This window comes from Zophobas morio, unplaced genomic scaffold (genome assembly GCF_036711695.1).
Source record: "Zophobas morio isolate AGI-343-1 ecotype UQ-CSIRO unplaced genomic scaffold, CSIRO_AGI_Zmor_V1 ptg000008l, whole genome shotgun sequence".
In the NCBI taxonomy this organism is placed as follows: domain Eukaryota; kingdom Metazoa; phylum Arthropoda; class Insecta; order Coleoptera; family Tenebrionidae; genus Zophobas; species Zophobas morio.
In genome coordinates, this window is record NW_026972113.1 from 13,717,289 (window position 1) to 13,735,504 (window position 18,216).

General features: G+C 32.5%; 1 protein-coding gene across 8 annotated transcripts in view; it reads right to left on the bottom strand.

Moving 5' to 3' along the window:
• Positions 1-18,216, bottom strand: part of LOC135125429 (uncharacterized) — a 127,714-nt gene that overhangs the window by 64,072 nt on the left and 45,426 nt on the right. For 7 of the 8 annotated variants that reach the window (XM_064051050.1, XM_064051049.1, XM_064051048.1 and 4 more), the window contains exon 3: positions 9,787-9,938. In XM_064051050.1, coding sequence (XP_063907120.1) covers positions 9,787-9,938 — 152 coding nt within the window. Of the gene's footprint in view, positions 1-9,786; positions 9,939-10,133; positions 10,233-18,216 lie in introns of those variants that run through there. The other variant, XM_064051051.1, reaches the window with a different exon arrangement.

Consider the following 18,216-nt stretch of genomic DNA (forward strand, 5'->3'; position numbering starts at 1 on the left):
TGATAACGACGCCGTACTCTCTCAAACGCTGAAACACAGTTTCCAAGTGCTGGAGGTGTTCTTCTGGTGATGCGGATGCGACGAGGATGTCGTCGATGTATGCATAGCAAAAATCGAGACCCTGCAACACCTCGTCCATGAATCGCTGGAACGTCTGCGCTGCGTTACGTAAGCCGAACGTCATGAATTGAAATTCAAACAAGCCGAATGGGGTGGTAATGGCAGTCTTCGGAACGTCTTCTTCTGCGACCGGGATCTGGTTGAATGCGCGTACCAGATCGATCGTTGAAAATATGATTTTGCCGTGTAAGGATTGCGCAAAATCTTGGATGTGCCTCACCGGGTACCTGTCGGGGCAGGTTCTCGCGTTGAGGGCACGATAATCTCCGCATGGCCTCCATTCGTCGCCCTTTTTGGGCACCATGTGAAGCGGTGAAGACCATGAACTTTGGGAAGGGCGGGCGATTCCTAGCTGGACCATGGCGTCGAATTCTTTTCTTGCTGCCTGGAGTCGGTCGGGCGCGAGTCTTCGGGGACGTTGCGCAATGGGAGGGCCCGGCGTGGTTACGATGTGGTGGCGGGTGGAATGTTTCACCGCCTTAGGGGTTCCGTCTGGACGTGTGACATCGGGAAACCGTTGGAGGAGTTCGTGGAACGGTGAACTTCCGGCGATGGTTTTTACGGACGGGATCTCACACTCAGTCACCTCTCCGATGGAAGTGAGTTGGGTAATTTGATCGTGTAGTCGCTGGTTTCTTATGTCCACCAGGAGTCCGTAGTGAGCCAGGAAGTCGGCTCCGATAATGGGTTTCACCACGTCCGCGACAACAAATCTCCACGTAAAATCGCGTCGTAAGCCTAAATTCAACGACAACGTGATTGTTCCGTACGTTGCGATGACGGTGCCGTTTGCCGCGGAAAGTTCATATGCGGACTTCGTACGCGGTTTTGGTAGCAGGGCATGCGGGAACACACACAGATCGGCGCCGGTGTCGATGAGGAATTTTTTACCTGTTGTCCTCTCGGTGACGAATAAACGGCTCGATGTTGTTGTAGGGGTGGTGGGGCAGGCGTCAATGGCCGTCTTTAACGACTGCCCTCGGCGTTTCCCGCCGACAGGGAACTGTACCTACACGGCTTGTCGCATCTTCTTGACGTGTCGCCGAAACGCCAGTGGTAATAGCAAATACCGCTGTCGCCTTTCGTTCGATGACGGGATCCCGATCGCGAACGCGAACGCGACGATGTCTCTGGCCGCGAGTCTGAAGGCGAACGGTTCTGGGGCTGCGATATTTGGGAGATCTCAATTGCAGCAAACTTTTGCAAGACGGCCGCCAAGGTGCGTTCCACTCCGTCTATCCTCGATTGCTCCTGGGTCGATGACGGGGTTGCGGGTGATATGGTTGTCTCGGCTATTTTACCCAGGTTACCATAAGCTTCCGCAACGGAGTCCGCGATCTCGGCTCTCTTATCCAGCGTGAGGTCCTTGTGCGCGGCCAGCAGCGCTTGCATGTGTGTGGGCAAGCGTCTCATCCACAGCGTCTGTAGGACCTCTTCTGGGAACTCCGTCCCGGCGAGAACTCGTAGGTGGCGGAGGAACTGTGTGGGTTTGCGGTCCCCAAGTGGACCGTTCTCCAGGAGGCGGCGCGTGTTTTCTTCCTTTGATGGCCCCATCCGTTTGATTAATTCGCGTTTTAGCAGTTCGTATGTCCGCTCACTTTTGGGCTTTAGGAGTACATCGCGTATCTCGACCGCGTATTTCGCATCCAGGGCGCCGACCGCGTAACCAAATTTAGTGCTTTCTTGCGTAATGCCCGACGCTTCAAAACCACTTTCAAGTAACAGGAACCATAATTCCGGATCCTGGGGCAAAAACGGTGGAACTTTTACGGCAACGCGATCGACTGACGGGCTATTTGTATCGTTTGGCGCCATTGTTTTTGATTTTCTCTCGAAATTCCGCACTCTACTCGTCGCGATCACTGGTAATACTCACGTTTTTTTCTTCTTTCAATCACGTCGGGGTCACCAGTTGTGGGTATCGTTGGTGATTTAAAAGCGACGGTACGGTTTTTAGATTTTATTTCGTTGTTTACTGTTCGAGGGTGCCAGGGAGAAGGAAGGGTGTTTAAAATGGTACACAGGTAAGCTCGGTTTCGAAGAGGTGGAAGTAGGTAAAAACGGAGTTTAGAAAATTCTAGAAGGGAAAAGAGAAAGTATGTAGGAGCGTAGGGCAGGTAGACGAAGGATAGGAAGTATTTACATTTTTACAATTATTTGAATGCGCTCAGGTAGAACACCTGATTTTGTGGGAACGGTTGTTCCTACAATTCAAATGACGAATCTGGAAAAATGGTAGGACTTTTCGCAAATAAAAATAAATTCTGGGGGTCGAAGTCTACAAAAAAATGTCTGGCTAATTTTCAAACCGTTCTGAAAAAGAGTTAAAAATTACATAAGTAAGTTATTGAAAAATTGTACTTTTGAAAAGTTGATAGAAAATTCTCAAAAAATTCTAGCACATAGACCTTTACGTGCTGGCTTAAAAAAAATAACGTGTTTATTGTACCAGAACAAAATTTTCAAAATATTTGATTTGGAAGTGACATTTTTTTAAGTCCTAAAAATTGCAATTTGAACTGCCGATTTTGGAAAATTGGTAGGAATTTTCGAAATAACTTTTGGTGATCAGAATCTACAAAAAAAGTCTGACTAATTTTCGAACCGACTTCAAAAATTTCTTAAAATCGGTATTTGCGGCACCGGTTGAGAATTTTCAAAATATTCGGTTTAAAGTCAAATTTTTTTAAAATTCTGAAAATTGCAATTGGCGATTCTGAAAAAATGGTAGTAATTTTCTAAAAATTAAAGCCGAAAATAACTTCTGGGGGTCGAAATCTACGTTGGCAAATTTTCAAATCGACTTGAAAAACGCTAAAACTTTAATAAGGGAATTTGTGAAAACTTAATTTTTTGGAAAAGTTGACGGAAAATTCTCAGAAAATTCCAGGCCAACAATTATGACGTGCTGAATTGAGAACCTGTTTATGGCACTGGATCAGAATGATCGAGATATTCGTTTTGAAAGTCAAATTTTTCTAAAATCCGCAAAATTTTCGCAAAAATAAAGTTGAAAATAACTTTTAGGGATCTAAACCTCAAAAAAAATGTTTTTGACTAATTTTCTAATCTTGACTTGAAAAAAATGTATAAAAGAATTTGCGAAAAATTAATTTTTTGGAAAAGTTCGACTGAAAATTCTCAGAAAATTCCGGGGCATGAATCTTGACGTGTTAAATCAAAACCGGAGTACCGGATCAGAATTTTTTAAATATTCGGTCTGAAACTCAAATTTTTTAAAAATTCTAAAAACTGTAATAAATAATTCAATTGGTGATTCTTGAAAATGGTAGGAATTTTCGAAGAAATTAAGTCGAAATATTTTTTGGTGGTCAGAATCTACAAAAAAAGTTTTTGACTAATTTTCGAACAGACTTCAAAAATTTCTTAAAGTCGGCATTTGTGGCACCGGATAGAATTTTCATAATATTCGGTTTGAAAGTCAAATTTTTTAAAAATTCTGAAAATTGCAATTGGCGATTCTGAAAAAATGGTAGTAATTTTCTAAAAACTAAAGCCGAAAATAAAATCTGGGGGTCGAAATCTACGTTGGAAAATTTTCAAATCGGCTTGAAAAGGCTAAAACTTTAATAAGGGAATTTGTGAAAACTTAATTTTTTGGAAAAGTTGAATGAAAATTCTCAGAAAATTCCAGGCCAACAATCATGACGTGCTGAATCGAGAAATAGAACCTGTTTATGGCACTGGATCAGAATGCTCGAGATATTCGTTTTGAAAGTCAATTTTTTTTAAACTCCGCAAAATTTTCGAAAAAATAAAGTTGAAAATAACTTTCAGGGATCTAAATCTCAAAAAAAAAAATGTTTTTGACTAATTTTCTGATCTTGACTTGAAAAAAATTTACAAGAGAATTTGCGAAAAATTAATTTTTTTGAAAAGTTCGACTGAAAATTCTCAGAAAATTCCGGGACTTGAATCTTGACGTGTTAAATCAAGACCGGAGTACCGGATCAGAATTTTTAAATATTCGGTCTGAAATTCAAATTTTTTAAAAATTCTAAAAACTGTAATAAATAATTCAATTGGTGATTCTGGAAAATGGTAGGAATTTTCGAAGAAATTAAGTCGAAATATTTTTTGGTGGTCAGAATCTACAAAAAAAGTTTTTGACTAATTTTCGAACAGACTTCAAAAATTTCTTAAAGTCGGCATTTGTGGCACCGGATAGAATTTTCATAATATTCGGTTTGAAAGTCAAATTTTTTAAAAATTCTGAAAATTGCAATTGGCGATTCTGAAAAAATGGTAGTAATTTTCTAAAAACTAAAGCCGAAAATAAAATCTGGGGGTCGAAATCTACGTTGGAAAATTTTCAAATCGGCTTGAAAAGGCTAAAACTTTAATAAGGGAATTTGTGAAAACTTAATTTTTTGGAAAAGTTGAATGAAAATTCTCAGAAAATTCCAGGCCAACAATCATGACGTGCTGAATCGAGAAATAGAACCTGTTTATGGCACTGGATCAGAATGCTCGAGATATTCGTTTTGAAAGTCAATTTTTTTTAAACTCCGCAAAATTTTCGAAAAAATAAAGTTGAAAATAACTTTCAGGGATCTAAATCTCAAAAAAAAAAATGTTTTTGACTAATTTTCTGATCTTGACTTGAAAAAAATTTACAAGAGAATTTGCGAAAAATTAATTTTTTTGAAAAGTTCGACTGAAAATTCTCAGAAAATTCCGGGACTTGAATCTTGACGTGTTAAATCAAGACCGGAGTACCGGATCAGAATTTTTAAATATTCGGTCTGAAATTCAAATTTTTTAAAAATTCTAAAAACTAATAAATAATTCAATTGGTGATTCTGGAAAATGGTAGGAATTTTCGAAGAAATTAAGTCGAAATATTTTTTGGTGGTCAGAATCTACAAAAAAAGTTTTTGACTAATTTTCGAACAGACTTCAAAAATTTCTTAAAGTCGGCATTTGTGGCACCGGATAGAATTTTCATAATATTCGGTTTGAAAGTCAAATTTTTTAAAAATTCTGAAAATTGCAATTGGCGATTCTGAAAAAATGGTAGTAATTTTCTAAAAACTAAAGCCGAAAATAAAATCTGGGGGTCGAAATCTACGTTGGAAAATTTTCAAATCGGCTTGAAAAGGCTAAAACTTTAATAAGGGAATTTGTGAAAACTTAATTTTTTGGAAAAGTTGAATGAAAATTCTCAGAAAATTCCAGGCCAACAATCATGACGTGCTGAATCGAGAAATAGAACCTGTTTATGGCACTGGATCAGAATGCTCGAGATATTCGTTTTGAAAGTCAATTTTTTTTAAACTCCGCAAAATTTTCGAAAAAATAAAGTTGAAAATAACTTTCAGGGATCTAAATCTCAAAAAAAAAAATGTTTTTGACTAATTTTCTGATCTTGACTTGAAAAAAATTTACAAGAGAATTTGCGAAAAATTAATTTTTTTGAAAAGTTCGACTGAAAATTCTCAGAAAATTCCGGGACTTGAATCTTGACGTGTTAAATCAAGACCGGAGTACCGGATCAGAATTTTTAAATATTCGGTCTGAAATTCAAATTTTTTAAAAATTCTAAAAACTAATAAATAATTCAATTGGTGATTCTGGAAAATGGTAGGAATTTTCGAAGAAATTAAGTCGAAATATTTTTTGGTGGTCAGAATCTACAAAAAAAGTTTTTGACTAATTTTCGAACAGACTTCAAAAATTTCTTAAAGTCGGCATTTGTGGCACCGGATAGAATTTTCATAATATTCGGTTTGAAAGTCAAATTTTTTAAAAATTCTGAAAATTGCAATTGGCGATTCTGAAAAAATGGTAGTAATTTTCTAAAAATTAAAGCCGAAAATAACTTCTGGGGGTCGAAATCTACGTTGGTAAATTTTCAAATCGACTTGAAAAAGGCTAAAACTTTAATAAGGGAATTTGTGAAAACTTAATTTTTTGGAAAAGTTGACTGAAAATTCGCAGAAAATTCCAGGCCAACAATCATAACGTGCTGAATCGAGAAATAGAACCTGTTTATGGCACCGGATCAGAATGAACGAAATATTCGTTTTGATAATCAAATTTTTTTAAATCCACAAAATTTTCGAAAAAATAAAGTTGAAAATAACTTTTAGGGATCTAAATTTCAAAAAAAAAAATGTTTTTGACTAATTTTCTAATCTCGACTTGAAAAAATATTATAAGAGAATTTGCGACAAATTAATTTTTTCGAAAAGTTCGACTGAAAATTCTCAGAAAATTCTGGGACATAAATATTGACGTGTTAAATCGAGATCGGAGTACCGGATCAGAATTTTTGAAATATTCGGTCTGAAACTCAAATTTTTTAAAAATTCTAAAAACTGTAATAAATAATTCAATTAGTGATTCTGGAAAATGGTAGGAATTTTCGAAGAAATTAAGTCGAAATAATTTTTGGTGATCAGAATCTACAAAAAAAGTCTTTGACTAATTTTCGAACAGACTTCAAAAATTTCTTAAAGTCGGTATTTGTGTCACCGGATAGAATTTTCATAATATTCGGTTTGAAAGTCAAATTTTTTAAAATTCTGAAAGTTGCAATTGGCGATTCTGAAAAAATGGTAGTAATTTTCTAAAAATTAAATCTGAAAATAACTTCTGGGGGTTGAAATCTACGTTGGCAAATTTTCAAATCGACTTGAAAAAGGCTAAAACTTTCATAAGGGAATTTGTGAAAACTTAATTTTTTGTAAAAGTTGACTGAAAATTCTCAGAAAATTCCAGGCCAACAATTATGACGTGCTGAATCGAGAAATAGAACCTGTTTATGGCACTGGATCAGAATGATAGAGATATTCGTTTTGAAAGTCATTTTTTTTTAAATCCGCAAAATTTTCGAAAAAATAAAGTTGAAAATAACTTTTAGGGATCTAAATCTCAAAAAAAAAAAATGTTTTTGACTAATTTTCTAATCTTGACTTGAAAAAATTTTATAAGAGAATTTGCGAAAAATTAATTGTTTGGAAAAGTTCGACTGAAAATTCTCAGAAAATTCCGGGACTTGAATCTTGACGTGTTAAATCAAGACCGGAGTACCGGATCAGAATTTTTTAAATATTCATTCTGAAACTCAAATTTTTTAAACATTCTAAAAACTGTGATAAATAATTCCATTGGTGATTCTGGAAAATGGTAGGAATTTTCGAAGAAATTAAGTCGAAATAATTTTTGGTGATCAGAATCTACAAAAAAAGTCTTTCACCAATTTTCGAACAGACTTCAAAAATTTCTCAAAGTCGGTATTTGTGGCACCGGATAGAATTTTCCTAATATTCGGTTTGAAAGTCAAATTTTTAAAAAAATTCTGAAAATTGCAATTGGCGATTCTGAAAAAATGGTAGTAATTTTCTGAAAAATTAAAGCTGAAAATAACTTCTGGGGGTCGAAATCTACGTTGGCAAATTTTCAAATCGACTTGAAAAAGCCTAAAACTTTAACAAGGGAATTTGTGAAAATTTAATTTTTTGTAAAAGTTGACTGAAAATTCTCAGAAAATTCCAGGCCAACAATCATGACGTGCTGAATCGAGAACCTGTTTATGGCACTGGAGCAGAATGATCGAGATATTCGTTTTGAAAGTAATTTTTTTTTTAAATCCGCACAATTTTCGAAAAACTAAAGTTGAAAATAACTTTTAGGGATCTAAATCTCAAAAAAAATGTTTTTGATTAATTTTCCAATCTTGAGTTGAAAAAAATTTATAAGAGAATTTGCGAAAAATTAATTTTTTGGAAAAGTTCGACTGAAAATTCTCAGAAAATTCCGGGACATGAATCTTGACGCGTTAAATCAAGACCGGAGTACCGGATCAGAATTTTCGAAATATTTGGTCTGAAACTCAAATTTTTAAAAAATTCTAAAAACTGTAATAATTCAATTGGCGATTCTGGAAAATGGTAGGAATTTTCGAAAAAATGAAGTTCAAAATAACTTTTAGGGGTCGAAATCTCCAAAAAAATGTCTGGTTAATTTTCAAACCAACTTGAAAAAAAATCAAAAATTTCGTGTTTGTGAAAAATTAAGCTTTTGGTAAGGTTGAATGAAAGTTCTCAAAAAATTCTAGGACATAGGTTTTAACAAGCTAATTTGAAAAATATATGTTTATGGCACTGAATCAGAATTTTTGAAATATTCATTTTGAAAGTCAAATTTTTTAAAAATCCTAAAAATTGCTAAATTTCAGTTGGCGATTCTGGGAAAATGGTAGGAATTTTTCAAAACATGAAGTCGAAAAATTACTTTTGGGGGTCGAACTCTACAAAAAAATGTCTTTGGCTAATTTTCAATCCGACTTGAAAACAAATCAAAAATTTCATTAAGAACTTTATGAAAATTTGATCTTTTGGAAAAGTTAAGTGAAAATTCTCGAAAAATTCCAAGACATAGATCTTGACGTATTAATTCGAGAAATATAGCGTGTTTGCGGTACCGGATCAGAATTTTTGAAATATGTATTCGGTTTGAAAATTAATTTTTTTTTTATTTGTAAGTTGCAATATTCCAATTGGCGATTCTGGAAAATGGTACCAATTTTCAAAACAGCGAAGCCGAAGATAACTTCTAGGAGTCGAAATATACAAAACAATGTGTTTGGCTAATTTTCAAAACGACTTGAGAAAGGGAGTTAATGAAAAATTGACCTATTGGAAATCTTCAATGAAAATTTTCAAAAAATTCTAGGTGATAGATTTTCACTGCTGATTCGAAAAATACAGCGTACTCATAGTTCCGGACCAAGGCTTCAGAAAAGTTCTGTTTGAAAATAAGAATTAAAAAAAAATAATAAAAATTGCAAATCTAAACTGCCGATTCTGGAAAAATGGTAGGAATTTTCGCAGAAACAGAGCCGAAAATGACTTCTACATGTCGAAATCTATAAGAAAATGTCTTCGGCTAATTTTTGAAGGTGGTCGAGAAATGGTCGAAAATGGTAATGAAAAATTGAGCTTTTGGAAAAGTTGTCCAAAAATTCTCAAACAATTCTGGAATGTAGATCTTAACGTGCTGATTGGAAAAATATACCGTATTTACAGTCCTGAAGCAAAATTCTAAAAAATTCGGTTTGAAAATACAGTTTTTAAAAAATTCTAAGAATTACAAAAGTGATCGGAAATTATGCAATTTCGAAAATTAGAGCTTTTGAAAAAGTTAAAATTAAATTTATAAAATATTTAGCTTGAAAAAAGCTCAAAAATCTCATAAGGGGGTTAGTAAAAATGTGAGGTTTTAGAAAATCCCACGACAGAATTCTACTTGTTTTAACTATTTTCAGTGTTGTTTCTAGATAAAAATAAATAATTTAAATGAATTTGCGTAAAAAGCAAACATTTTGTGTCAATACTTTGTTTCAATATTTTTATACAATAAAACATGTAACGCGCAGGCCAAAACATAAAAAAATTGCTTCGAAGTGCGACCTCTCGTGATGTTTTTAAAATCAAACATATTCAAACACCGACATTACCAGCGTCCTCTACAATCCCTCATTCAAAACACCGCCACTCACAAACAATTTCCCGAGGCTCTCCAAACACTCCGCCGCCAACAAAAAAGAGAAAAATAGAAAAAAGAGAGAAAAAGTTCGTGGCTTTATTTTCCAGCAAAGCCGGCTCTGGCGGCGACACGTCCGGAAATAGGTGCACTTACTCATTCAATCCTAGCTTTAGGGTATCTCCGGAATTCCTCAACAGAGCGTGAGCCTCAGCGTTGGAGATATCCTTTGTGGATTGGTTGTTAATCGATGTGATGAAATCTCCTTCTCGGATGCCTCGAAGCGCCGCTTTGCTGCCCGGGTTTACCTACATCAAAACACGTCAGTATAGTGAGTTGCCTATCTAGAGGAACGGAAGGCATGCAATCACCGGATTTTCGCGTAAAAAGGGTTCAAACCGAGGAAATAATTCACCGCCAATTCAGTTTCAGTTTCATTTAAACCACACTTAATCATAATTATTAAAACCAAAGCAATGAAAATTCTCCAACTGAACACCCACCGCGTACTCCCTTTGTCTCCCGTGGGGTGAACAGAACTTCAACATCACTTCCGATTTCGAGCAATCACCGTAAATATCGATCCTCGCGCACCGACGGCGAGCTTTTGTCTTCGCGTCCACAACAACAAGACGAGAAGAAAAATACAAAATACGAATACGAATACCCACACCACCCGTATAAGTTCATTAAGATTCAACGGATCCCCGTCGGCACTATCACGAGGGTGCACAAGAATGCTAATATTAACAGAGCATTAGTATGCAGTAAACCTACAAAGACAAACACAATGCACGAACTCGACGGATTATCGCGGCTGTAAAACACCCATTTTTCAGATGTGAATTCGATCCGGGGACGCCCTCTGGAGATCATGTTTCGGGCTGGATTGTGTCAAGGCGATAATTAGTGGGAACGAGACGGTTTTTTTGGGGGTGTGTGGCGGGATCGGGTTGAAGTGGGCGCGGGCGGGGCAGTGGCGGCGCGGGTGTGGGTTTACTGTTACATTTTTGAAATTTCTCTTACATTTATCTATTGATCGTAAAATAGCAAATTTAGCCTGATTTAGATTTCTTGTGTTTGCCAAGAAGCCAAGTCATTATTTATTTCTTACTTTATCTCTACCGCTCTGATGATATATACCAGATGGAACCGAAACGTGTAATTTGATGCCTTGTTTTTTATAAACTTCCATGTTTGTGCTTCCACTTAGTATTTTCAGTTGTTATCAATTAAGCATTAATTTAAAATTATTTCAAATTATACAGCTGTTCAATGTTTTCTACACATTCAAAACTCGTCCAGAACCAAATTATAAGTTTAAAATTTCATAATACAAATAATGGGAGCGCAGCGAGCCCGTTATGAAAAAAATAAACAACCTTATATGTGTCCTTGAACGTAAATTACATCAAAAAGTGAAAAAATTTAAACGTTTCGGGTAAAAACTCAACACGGAGTCTTAAACTACATGTGTAGGACAATGTTATTTTATACAATTTAAAACCCATTTACTATGTACAATTTTGAAGCCACGTCATCATATTATTGGGGAGGATGATTAGACAATTTTTGGTGAGCGTTCTACATGCTACTCGTAAATACAAAATTTGACAACAATCGGCTCAGTACTTTCGGAGATTATCTGTCTAATAAAAATCCGGGACGGCAGACAGAACAAACAGACGGACAGACAAACGGAAACGGGAGACTTTAAAAATCGAAAAATCAAAACACCCAAAAATCGAAACATTAAAAAATCAAAAAATTAAAATATCTGTAAATTGAAAATCCAGAAATTGCAAAGTTCTCAATATTCAAATCCTGAAAGATTGAGTATTGAAAACTTGAAAAATTCAGAAATCCAGGCATCAAAAAATAGTAAAATGGAAAAATTTTAAATTTAAAAAATCCCAAAATTGAGAAATAAAAGAAAAGAAAAATAAAAAATTTTAAAAATTAAATTAAAATATCGAAAAATTGAAGAATTGGGAAATCGAAACACCAAAAAAATCAGAAAAACACAAATCTAAAATTCAAAAATCAAAAAATTGAACACTCGAAAAGCCAAAAAGTCGAAAAATCGAAACATCGGAATGTTCAAAAACTGAAACATCGAGAAATCAAAATAGCAACAGTAGAGGGGTCAAAAAATCAAAAAATTAAGAAATCAAATTAGACCAAAATTGAAAAATCGAAAAGTTAATAATTGAAAAATTGAAACATTTTAAACGAAAAAAAATCGGTAAACAGAAAAATTGAAAAATCTAAAAATCGAGAAATTGAACAATCTAAAAATTAAACAATTTAAAAATCGAAGAATTGGAAAACCAAAAAATCTAAACCGAGAACTTGAAAAATCGAATAATCGAGAAATCAAAACATCAAGGAAAACAAAAAAATTAAACGGAAAATCTAGAACTTAAAAATTGAAAAATTAAAATACCTATCGAAAAATTGAAAAACCGAGAAGTCGAAACATCAAAAAATGGAAAAATTGAAGAACCGAAACATTGCAAAATTCCAGAACTGAAATATTGAAAAACTGAAAAATGGAAGGAAAATTGAAAAATCGAAAAAGTGAAAAAATTCAAAACTGAAATCTTGAAAAACTGAAAAATGGAAAGAAAATTGAAGAATCGGAAAAGTGAAAAAATTCGAAACTGAAACATTGAAAAATTCAGAAATCGAAAAATTGAAAAATCACAATTAAAGAAAGAATTGAAAAATCGAGAAATAGAGAAGTGGGAAAATCAAAAAATTAGTTAATCGAAAAATTGAGGAATCGAAAAATTTAGAAACGTCAAAAATTGAAAATTGAAAAATAAAAAAATTTCAAAATCGTAAAACTGAAACATCGGAAAATTGATCAATCGAAAAATGAAGAAATTCGAGAAACCGAAAATATGAAGAATCGAGAATTCGAAGAATCGATAAATTGAAAAATCCCAACAGTAATATGTCGAAAAATTGAGAAATCGAAATCGAGTATCGTAAAGTTAATGAATTGAAAAACTGAAAATTTTTGAAAAAAAAAATCGTATCAAAAACTAAAAATTCAAAAAATCGAGAAATTGAACAATCAAAAAATCAAAACATTGAAATCCCAGTAAGTTGATAAATAGGAAAATTTAGAAAACAAAAATTTTAAAAATCCATGAATTGAACAACAAAAAAAATCTAAGCCTGAAAACTCAGAAAATCGAATGATCGAGAAATCAAAGAAAACAAAAAATCTAAAATTTAAAAATCAAAAAATTGAACACTCGAAAAGCCAAACTGTCGAAAAATCGAAACATCGGAATGTTCAAAAACTGAAACATCGAGAAATCAAAACATCAACAGTAGAGGAGTCAAAAAATCAAAAAATTAAGAAATCAAATTAGACGAAAATTGAAAAATTGAATAGTTAATAATTGAAAAATTGAAATATTTTAAATGAAAAAAAAATCGGTAAACCGAAAAATTGAAAAATCTAAAAATCGAGAAATTGAACAATCTAAAAATTAAACAATTTAAAAATCGAGAACCTGAAAAATCGAATAATCGAGAAATCAAAACATCAAGAAAAACAAAAAAATTAACGGAAAATCTAGAACTTAAAAATTGAAAAATTAAAATACCTATCGAAAAATGAAACACCGAGAAATCGAAACATTCAAAAATGGAAAAATTGAAGAAACGAAACATTGCAAAATTCTAGTACTGAAATATTGAAAAACTGAAAAATGGAAGGAAAATTGAAAAATCGAAAAAGTGAAAAAATTCAAAACTGAAATCTTGAAAAACTGAAAATGGAAAGAAAATTGAAGAATCGGAAAAGTGAAAAAATCCAAAACTGAAACATTGAAAAATTCAGAAATTGAAAAATTGAAAAATCATAATTGAAGAAAGAATTGAAAAATCGAGAAATAGAGAAATGGGAAAATCAAAAAATCAGTTAATCGAAAAATTGAGAAATCGAAAAATTTAGAAACGTCAAAAATTGAAAACTGAAAAATAAAAAAAAAATCAAAATCGTAAAACTGAAACATCGGAAAATTGAGAAATCGAAAAATTAAGAAATTGGAGAAACCGAAAATATGAAGAATCGAGAAATCGAAGAATCGATAAATTGAAAAATCCCAACAGTAATATGTCGAAAAATTGAGAAATCGAAATCGAGTATCGTAAAGTTAATGAATTGAAAACCTGAAAAAAAAATCGTATCAAAAACTAAAAATTCAAAAAATCGAGAAATTGAACAATCAAAAAATCAAAACATTGAAATCCCAGTAAGTTGATAAATAGGAAAATTTAAAAAACAAAAATTTTAAAAATCCAAGAATTGAACAACAAAAAAAATCTAAGCCTGAAAACTCAGAAAATCGAATGATCTAGAAATCAAAGAAAACAAAAAATCTAAAATTTAAAAATCAAAAAATTGAACACTCGAAAAGCCAAACAGTCGAAAAATCGAAACATCGGAATGTTCAAAAACTGAAACATCGAGAAATCAAAACATCAACAGTAGAGGAGTCAAAAAATCAAAAAAATAAAGAAATCAAATTAGACGAAAATTGAAAAATCGAAAAGTTAATAATTGAAAAATTGAAATAATTTAAATGAAACAAAATCGGTAAACCGAGAACTTGAAAAATCGAATAATCGAGAAATTAAAACATCAAGGGAAACAAAAAAATTAACGGAAAATCTAGAACTTAAAAATTGAAAAATTGAAGAATCGAAACATTGCAAAATTCCAGAACTGAAATACTGAAAAACTGAAAAATGGAAGGAAAATTGAAAAATCGAAAAAGTGAAAAAATTCAAAACTGAAATCTTGAAAAACTGAAAAATGGAAAGAAAATTGAAGAATCGGAAAAGTGAAAAAATCCAAAACCATTGAAAAATTCAGAAATCGAAAAATTGAAAAATCACAATTGAAGAAAGAATTGAAAAATCGAGAAATAAAGAAATGGGAATATCAAAAAATTAGTTAATCGAAAAATTGAGAAATCGAAAAATGAAGAAATTGGAGAAACCGAAAATATGAAGAATCGAGAAATCGAAGAATCGATAAATTGAAAAATCCCAACAGTAGGAATATGTCGAAAAATTGAGAAATAGAAATCGAGCAAAACTGAAGTATCGTAAAGTTAATAAATTGAAAAACTGAAAATTTTTGAAAAAAAAAATCGTATCAAACACTAAACATTAAAAAAATCGAGAAATTGAACAATCAAAAAATGAAAACATTGAAATCCCCAGTAAGTTGATAAATAGGAAAATTTAAAAAACAAAAATTTTAAAAATCCAGGAATTGGACAACAAAAAAAAACTAAGCCTGAGAACTCAGAAAATCGAATGTTCGAGAACTCAAAATATCAAAGAAAACAAAAAATCTAAAATTTAAAAATTCGACAAATTGAAAAATCATGGAACTGAAAAATCGAAAAGTCGAGATAGTGAGAAATCTAAAAATCTAAAACTTTAAAAACTGAAAAATTAAAATATCGAAAAATTTAAGAACCGAGAAAACACAATACCAAAAATTTGAAAAATTGAAGAAACGAAATATTGCAAAATTCCAAAGCTGAAATATTGAAAAACCTAAAAATGGAAGGAAAATTAAAGAATCGAAACAGTGAAAAAATCCCAAACTGAAACATTGAAAAATTGAGAAATGGAGAAATAAAAAAACAGTACTTCCCTCGCTATCGGAAACGTGACGACTGCATGCCTATTATGTTTTTTTTTCACATTAGATTTCAAAGCATTCGGTTTTGTAGTTCCTGATTAAATCAATAAAATAAATTTGCGCATTCATTAAATTTTTTGAGTCACCCTGTATATCCGAATCCAAAAAATATGAATGGGATGATAAATTACAAGAAGAGACTCATCATATTTTGTACATTTTAGATAGGAATTATTCAGCAAAATTTTGAGGTGACGTCATCAATTTTTTAGAGGGTATAAGTAAATATATTGTGATTAAAACGGTCCTGGTTTAATAACAAAAAAATATTGTTCGTCTATGAAACAAGCTCGTCTTAGACAAAGTATTTATAAAAAAATATGTCGTAAAAAATGTACGTATGCTGGTCCCGACTGCGATTATGTTTTAAATATTTTTTAGATAATCCTGTCATGGATGTAGAAACATTTGTGACAGCCAAAGAGGTTTTTTTGAGAAAATTATCTTTGAATTTAGACCAAATGGAAATAGACACTAGGCAACAGGCACATTTGGACAAAAGAAAGAAAAAGTAGGGTTACGGCTTCAAATTTTGGACGTATTTACAAACTTAGATCAACTACAGCAACAGCTAAAACTGTGGAGTCTCTGTTGTACAGTACATTTAGAGGTAATAATCATACATACTATGGACAACAAAGTGAGGAAAAAGCTGTCAAGTGGTTTGAAATAAATAAAGGTATAAAAACTGAACAGTGTGGCTTGTTTATTTCAAAACAATTTCCTTATACTTGGCTGCTAGTCCAGACAGGGTTCTAGAGGATAGGAGTGCCTTAGTCGAAATTAAATGCCCTTCAAAATCGCAAGATTTGTCTCCCGAAGAAGCGATTAAAAAAAATCAAGTTTTGTACATCGACAGACAGAGAATTGAAACTAAAAAAAAAAATCATGATTACTACTTTCAAGCCCCGGGAAAATGCTTGTTACGGATATTTCACAAGTTTATTTTGTTGTGTGGACACCCAAAGGAATTAATATAGAAAAAAAACGAAGAAATACGTAAAAAGATGGCAGATAAACTTGGCAGATTTTACTTTGGCGCATTATTGCCCGAAATAATTGATTTAAGAAGAAAGAGGAACCTGCCTTTGCGAGAGATTTTTTTAAAATAAATAAAATTTGTTTCTATTTTTTTATGTACTTTAATAATTTATTAGGAGTACATTGTTCATCACCAAGACTTGCATATTTTTATTATAAATATATTTTGAAAATGATCTGTTGGCAAATGAAAACATATACGAGCACTTTTTTCGAGTAAAGAATGAAGGGAGAAATTACTGGGCGTAGGGCTTTTTTAAAACACCTCCTTTCTGGGATCAGTAGTAGATACACTTAGCTACTTATACGTGTTAAACAAAAGCTGTATTTTATATATTTTTTATTATTATTATAAATATGTTTATTAGTTTTATTAATTAAAAAAGCAAAATATATATTAACAATAATATTACAATGAATTTTTAGTAATCATGTGTATTGAATTCATGATCCTGAGTGGAGTAAAAATATTATAGTTCTCCAGTTTTAATTCGGTTTTATGATAGTACCTCATTGCGTAAAAGTTAATTTCCTTAACAATAGATTTCTACGGCCGGTCCTGGCGGCTTGTTATAAAACTGAGTTCCTTGCCATAAATTAGAAAAATTGGTCTAAAGAGTTTAGACAGTACTTCCCTCGCTGTCGGAAACTTGACGACTGCATGCCTATTGTGTTTTTTTTCTCATTACATTTTTGTAGTGGGAATTAAAAAAAAAATTGCGATGACGTCATCAACATTTTTGCAAGGACACGTGTATCAGTTGGGATAGATGTAGTGTAATACTAAGAATAAAATTATTATATTCTCAAATTTTCGGGAAAATGAATTGGGTCGTTTTGAATATTGATTTGTAATAATCAATAAAATAACGAAATAATTTACTCACGTATACGTATCAGAGGCAACTGAAAATCGTGTATGTATAAACATTCTTAATTTAAGATGACAGGCGTAACAGCATACGTGAGAGTCAAACAGAGAAACTGTAAACAAAACGACCATCGGTTTTATTGCTTCGACTTCCGCTTATTATATAAAACATTGGGTTTTATTTTAATTCTTGACGGTGAAATTCACAATTGGTTGATTATAAACATGTCTATTTCACATTCGCGGAACCAAGTGAACGCATAAAACAAATGCAGGTCTGTAATGTTAAAGTCGATGTAAATAAGCGTGCTACCCTTATGTTTCAACCGAGTTTTTCCTTTAACAAATTTTGTGTCTACCAAATTGGGTTGGTTGGGGTGTAATACTAATAATAAGTGTTGCCTTTAATTTACTCAATAAAATAAATTGACTTCATTAATTTTTTTGAACCACCTCTTAAGAAAATCTAAAAAATATGAATGGAATGATAAATCACAAGTACAAACTCATCATATTTTTTGCATTTTAGATAGGATTTATTCAGCAAAATTTAAGGGTGACGTCATAAATTTTTTTAGGAGGGATGAACAAATACATTTTGAACAAAAGTTTACCATGCTTATAATAACTTTAAAATATTCCCAAGATTTCAAAGCATTCGGTTTTGTAATTCCTGATTAAATCGATAAAATAAATTCACGCCTTCATTAATTTTTTTGAGTCACCCTGCATATGCAAATCCAAAAATATGAATGGAATGATAAATCACAAGTATAGACTCATCATATTTTGTACATTTTAGATACGATTTATTCGGCAAACTTTTGAGCTGACGTCATCAGTTTTTTCTAGAAGATAACCAAATATATTTTGACTAAAAATTTATTATGCTCTTTATAACCTTAAAACATCTGCAAGATTTCAAAGCATTCGG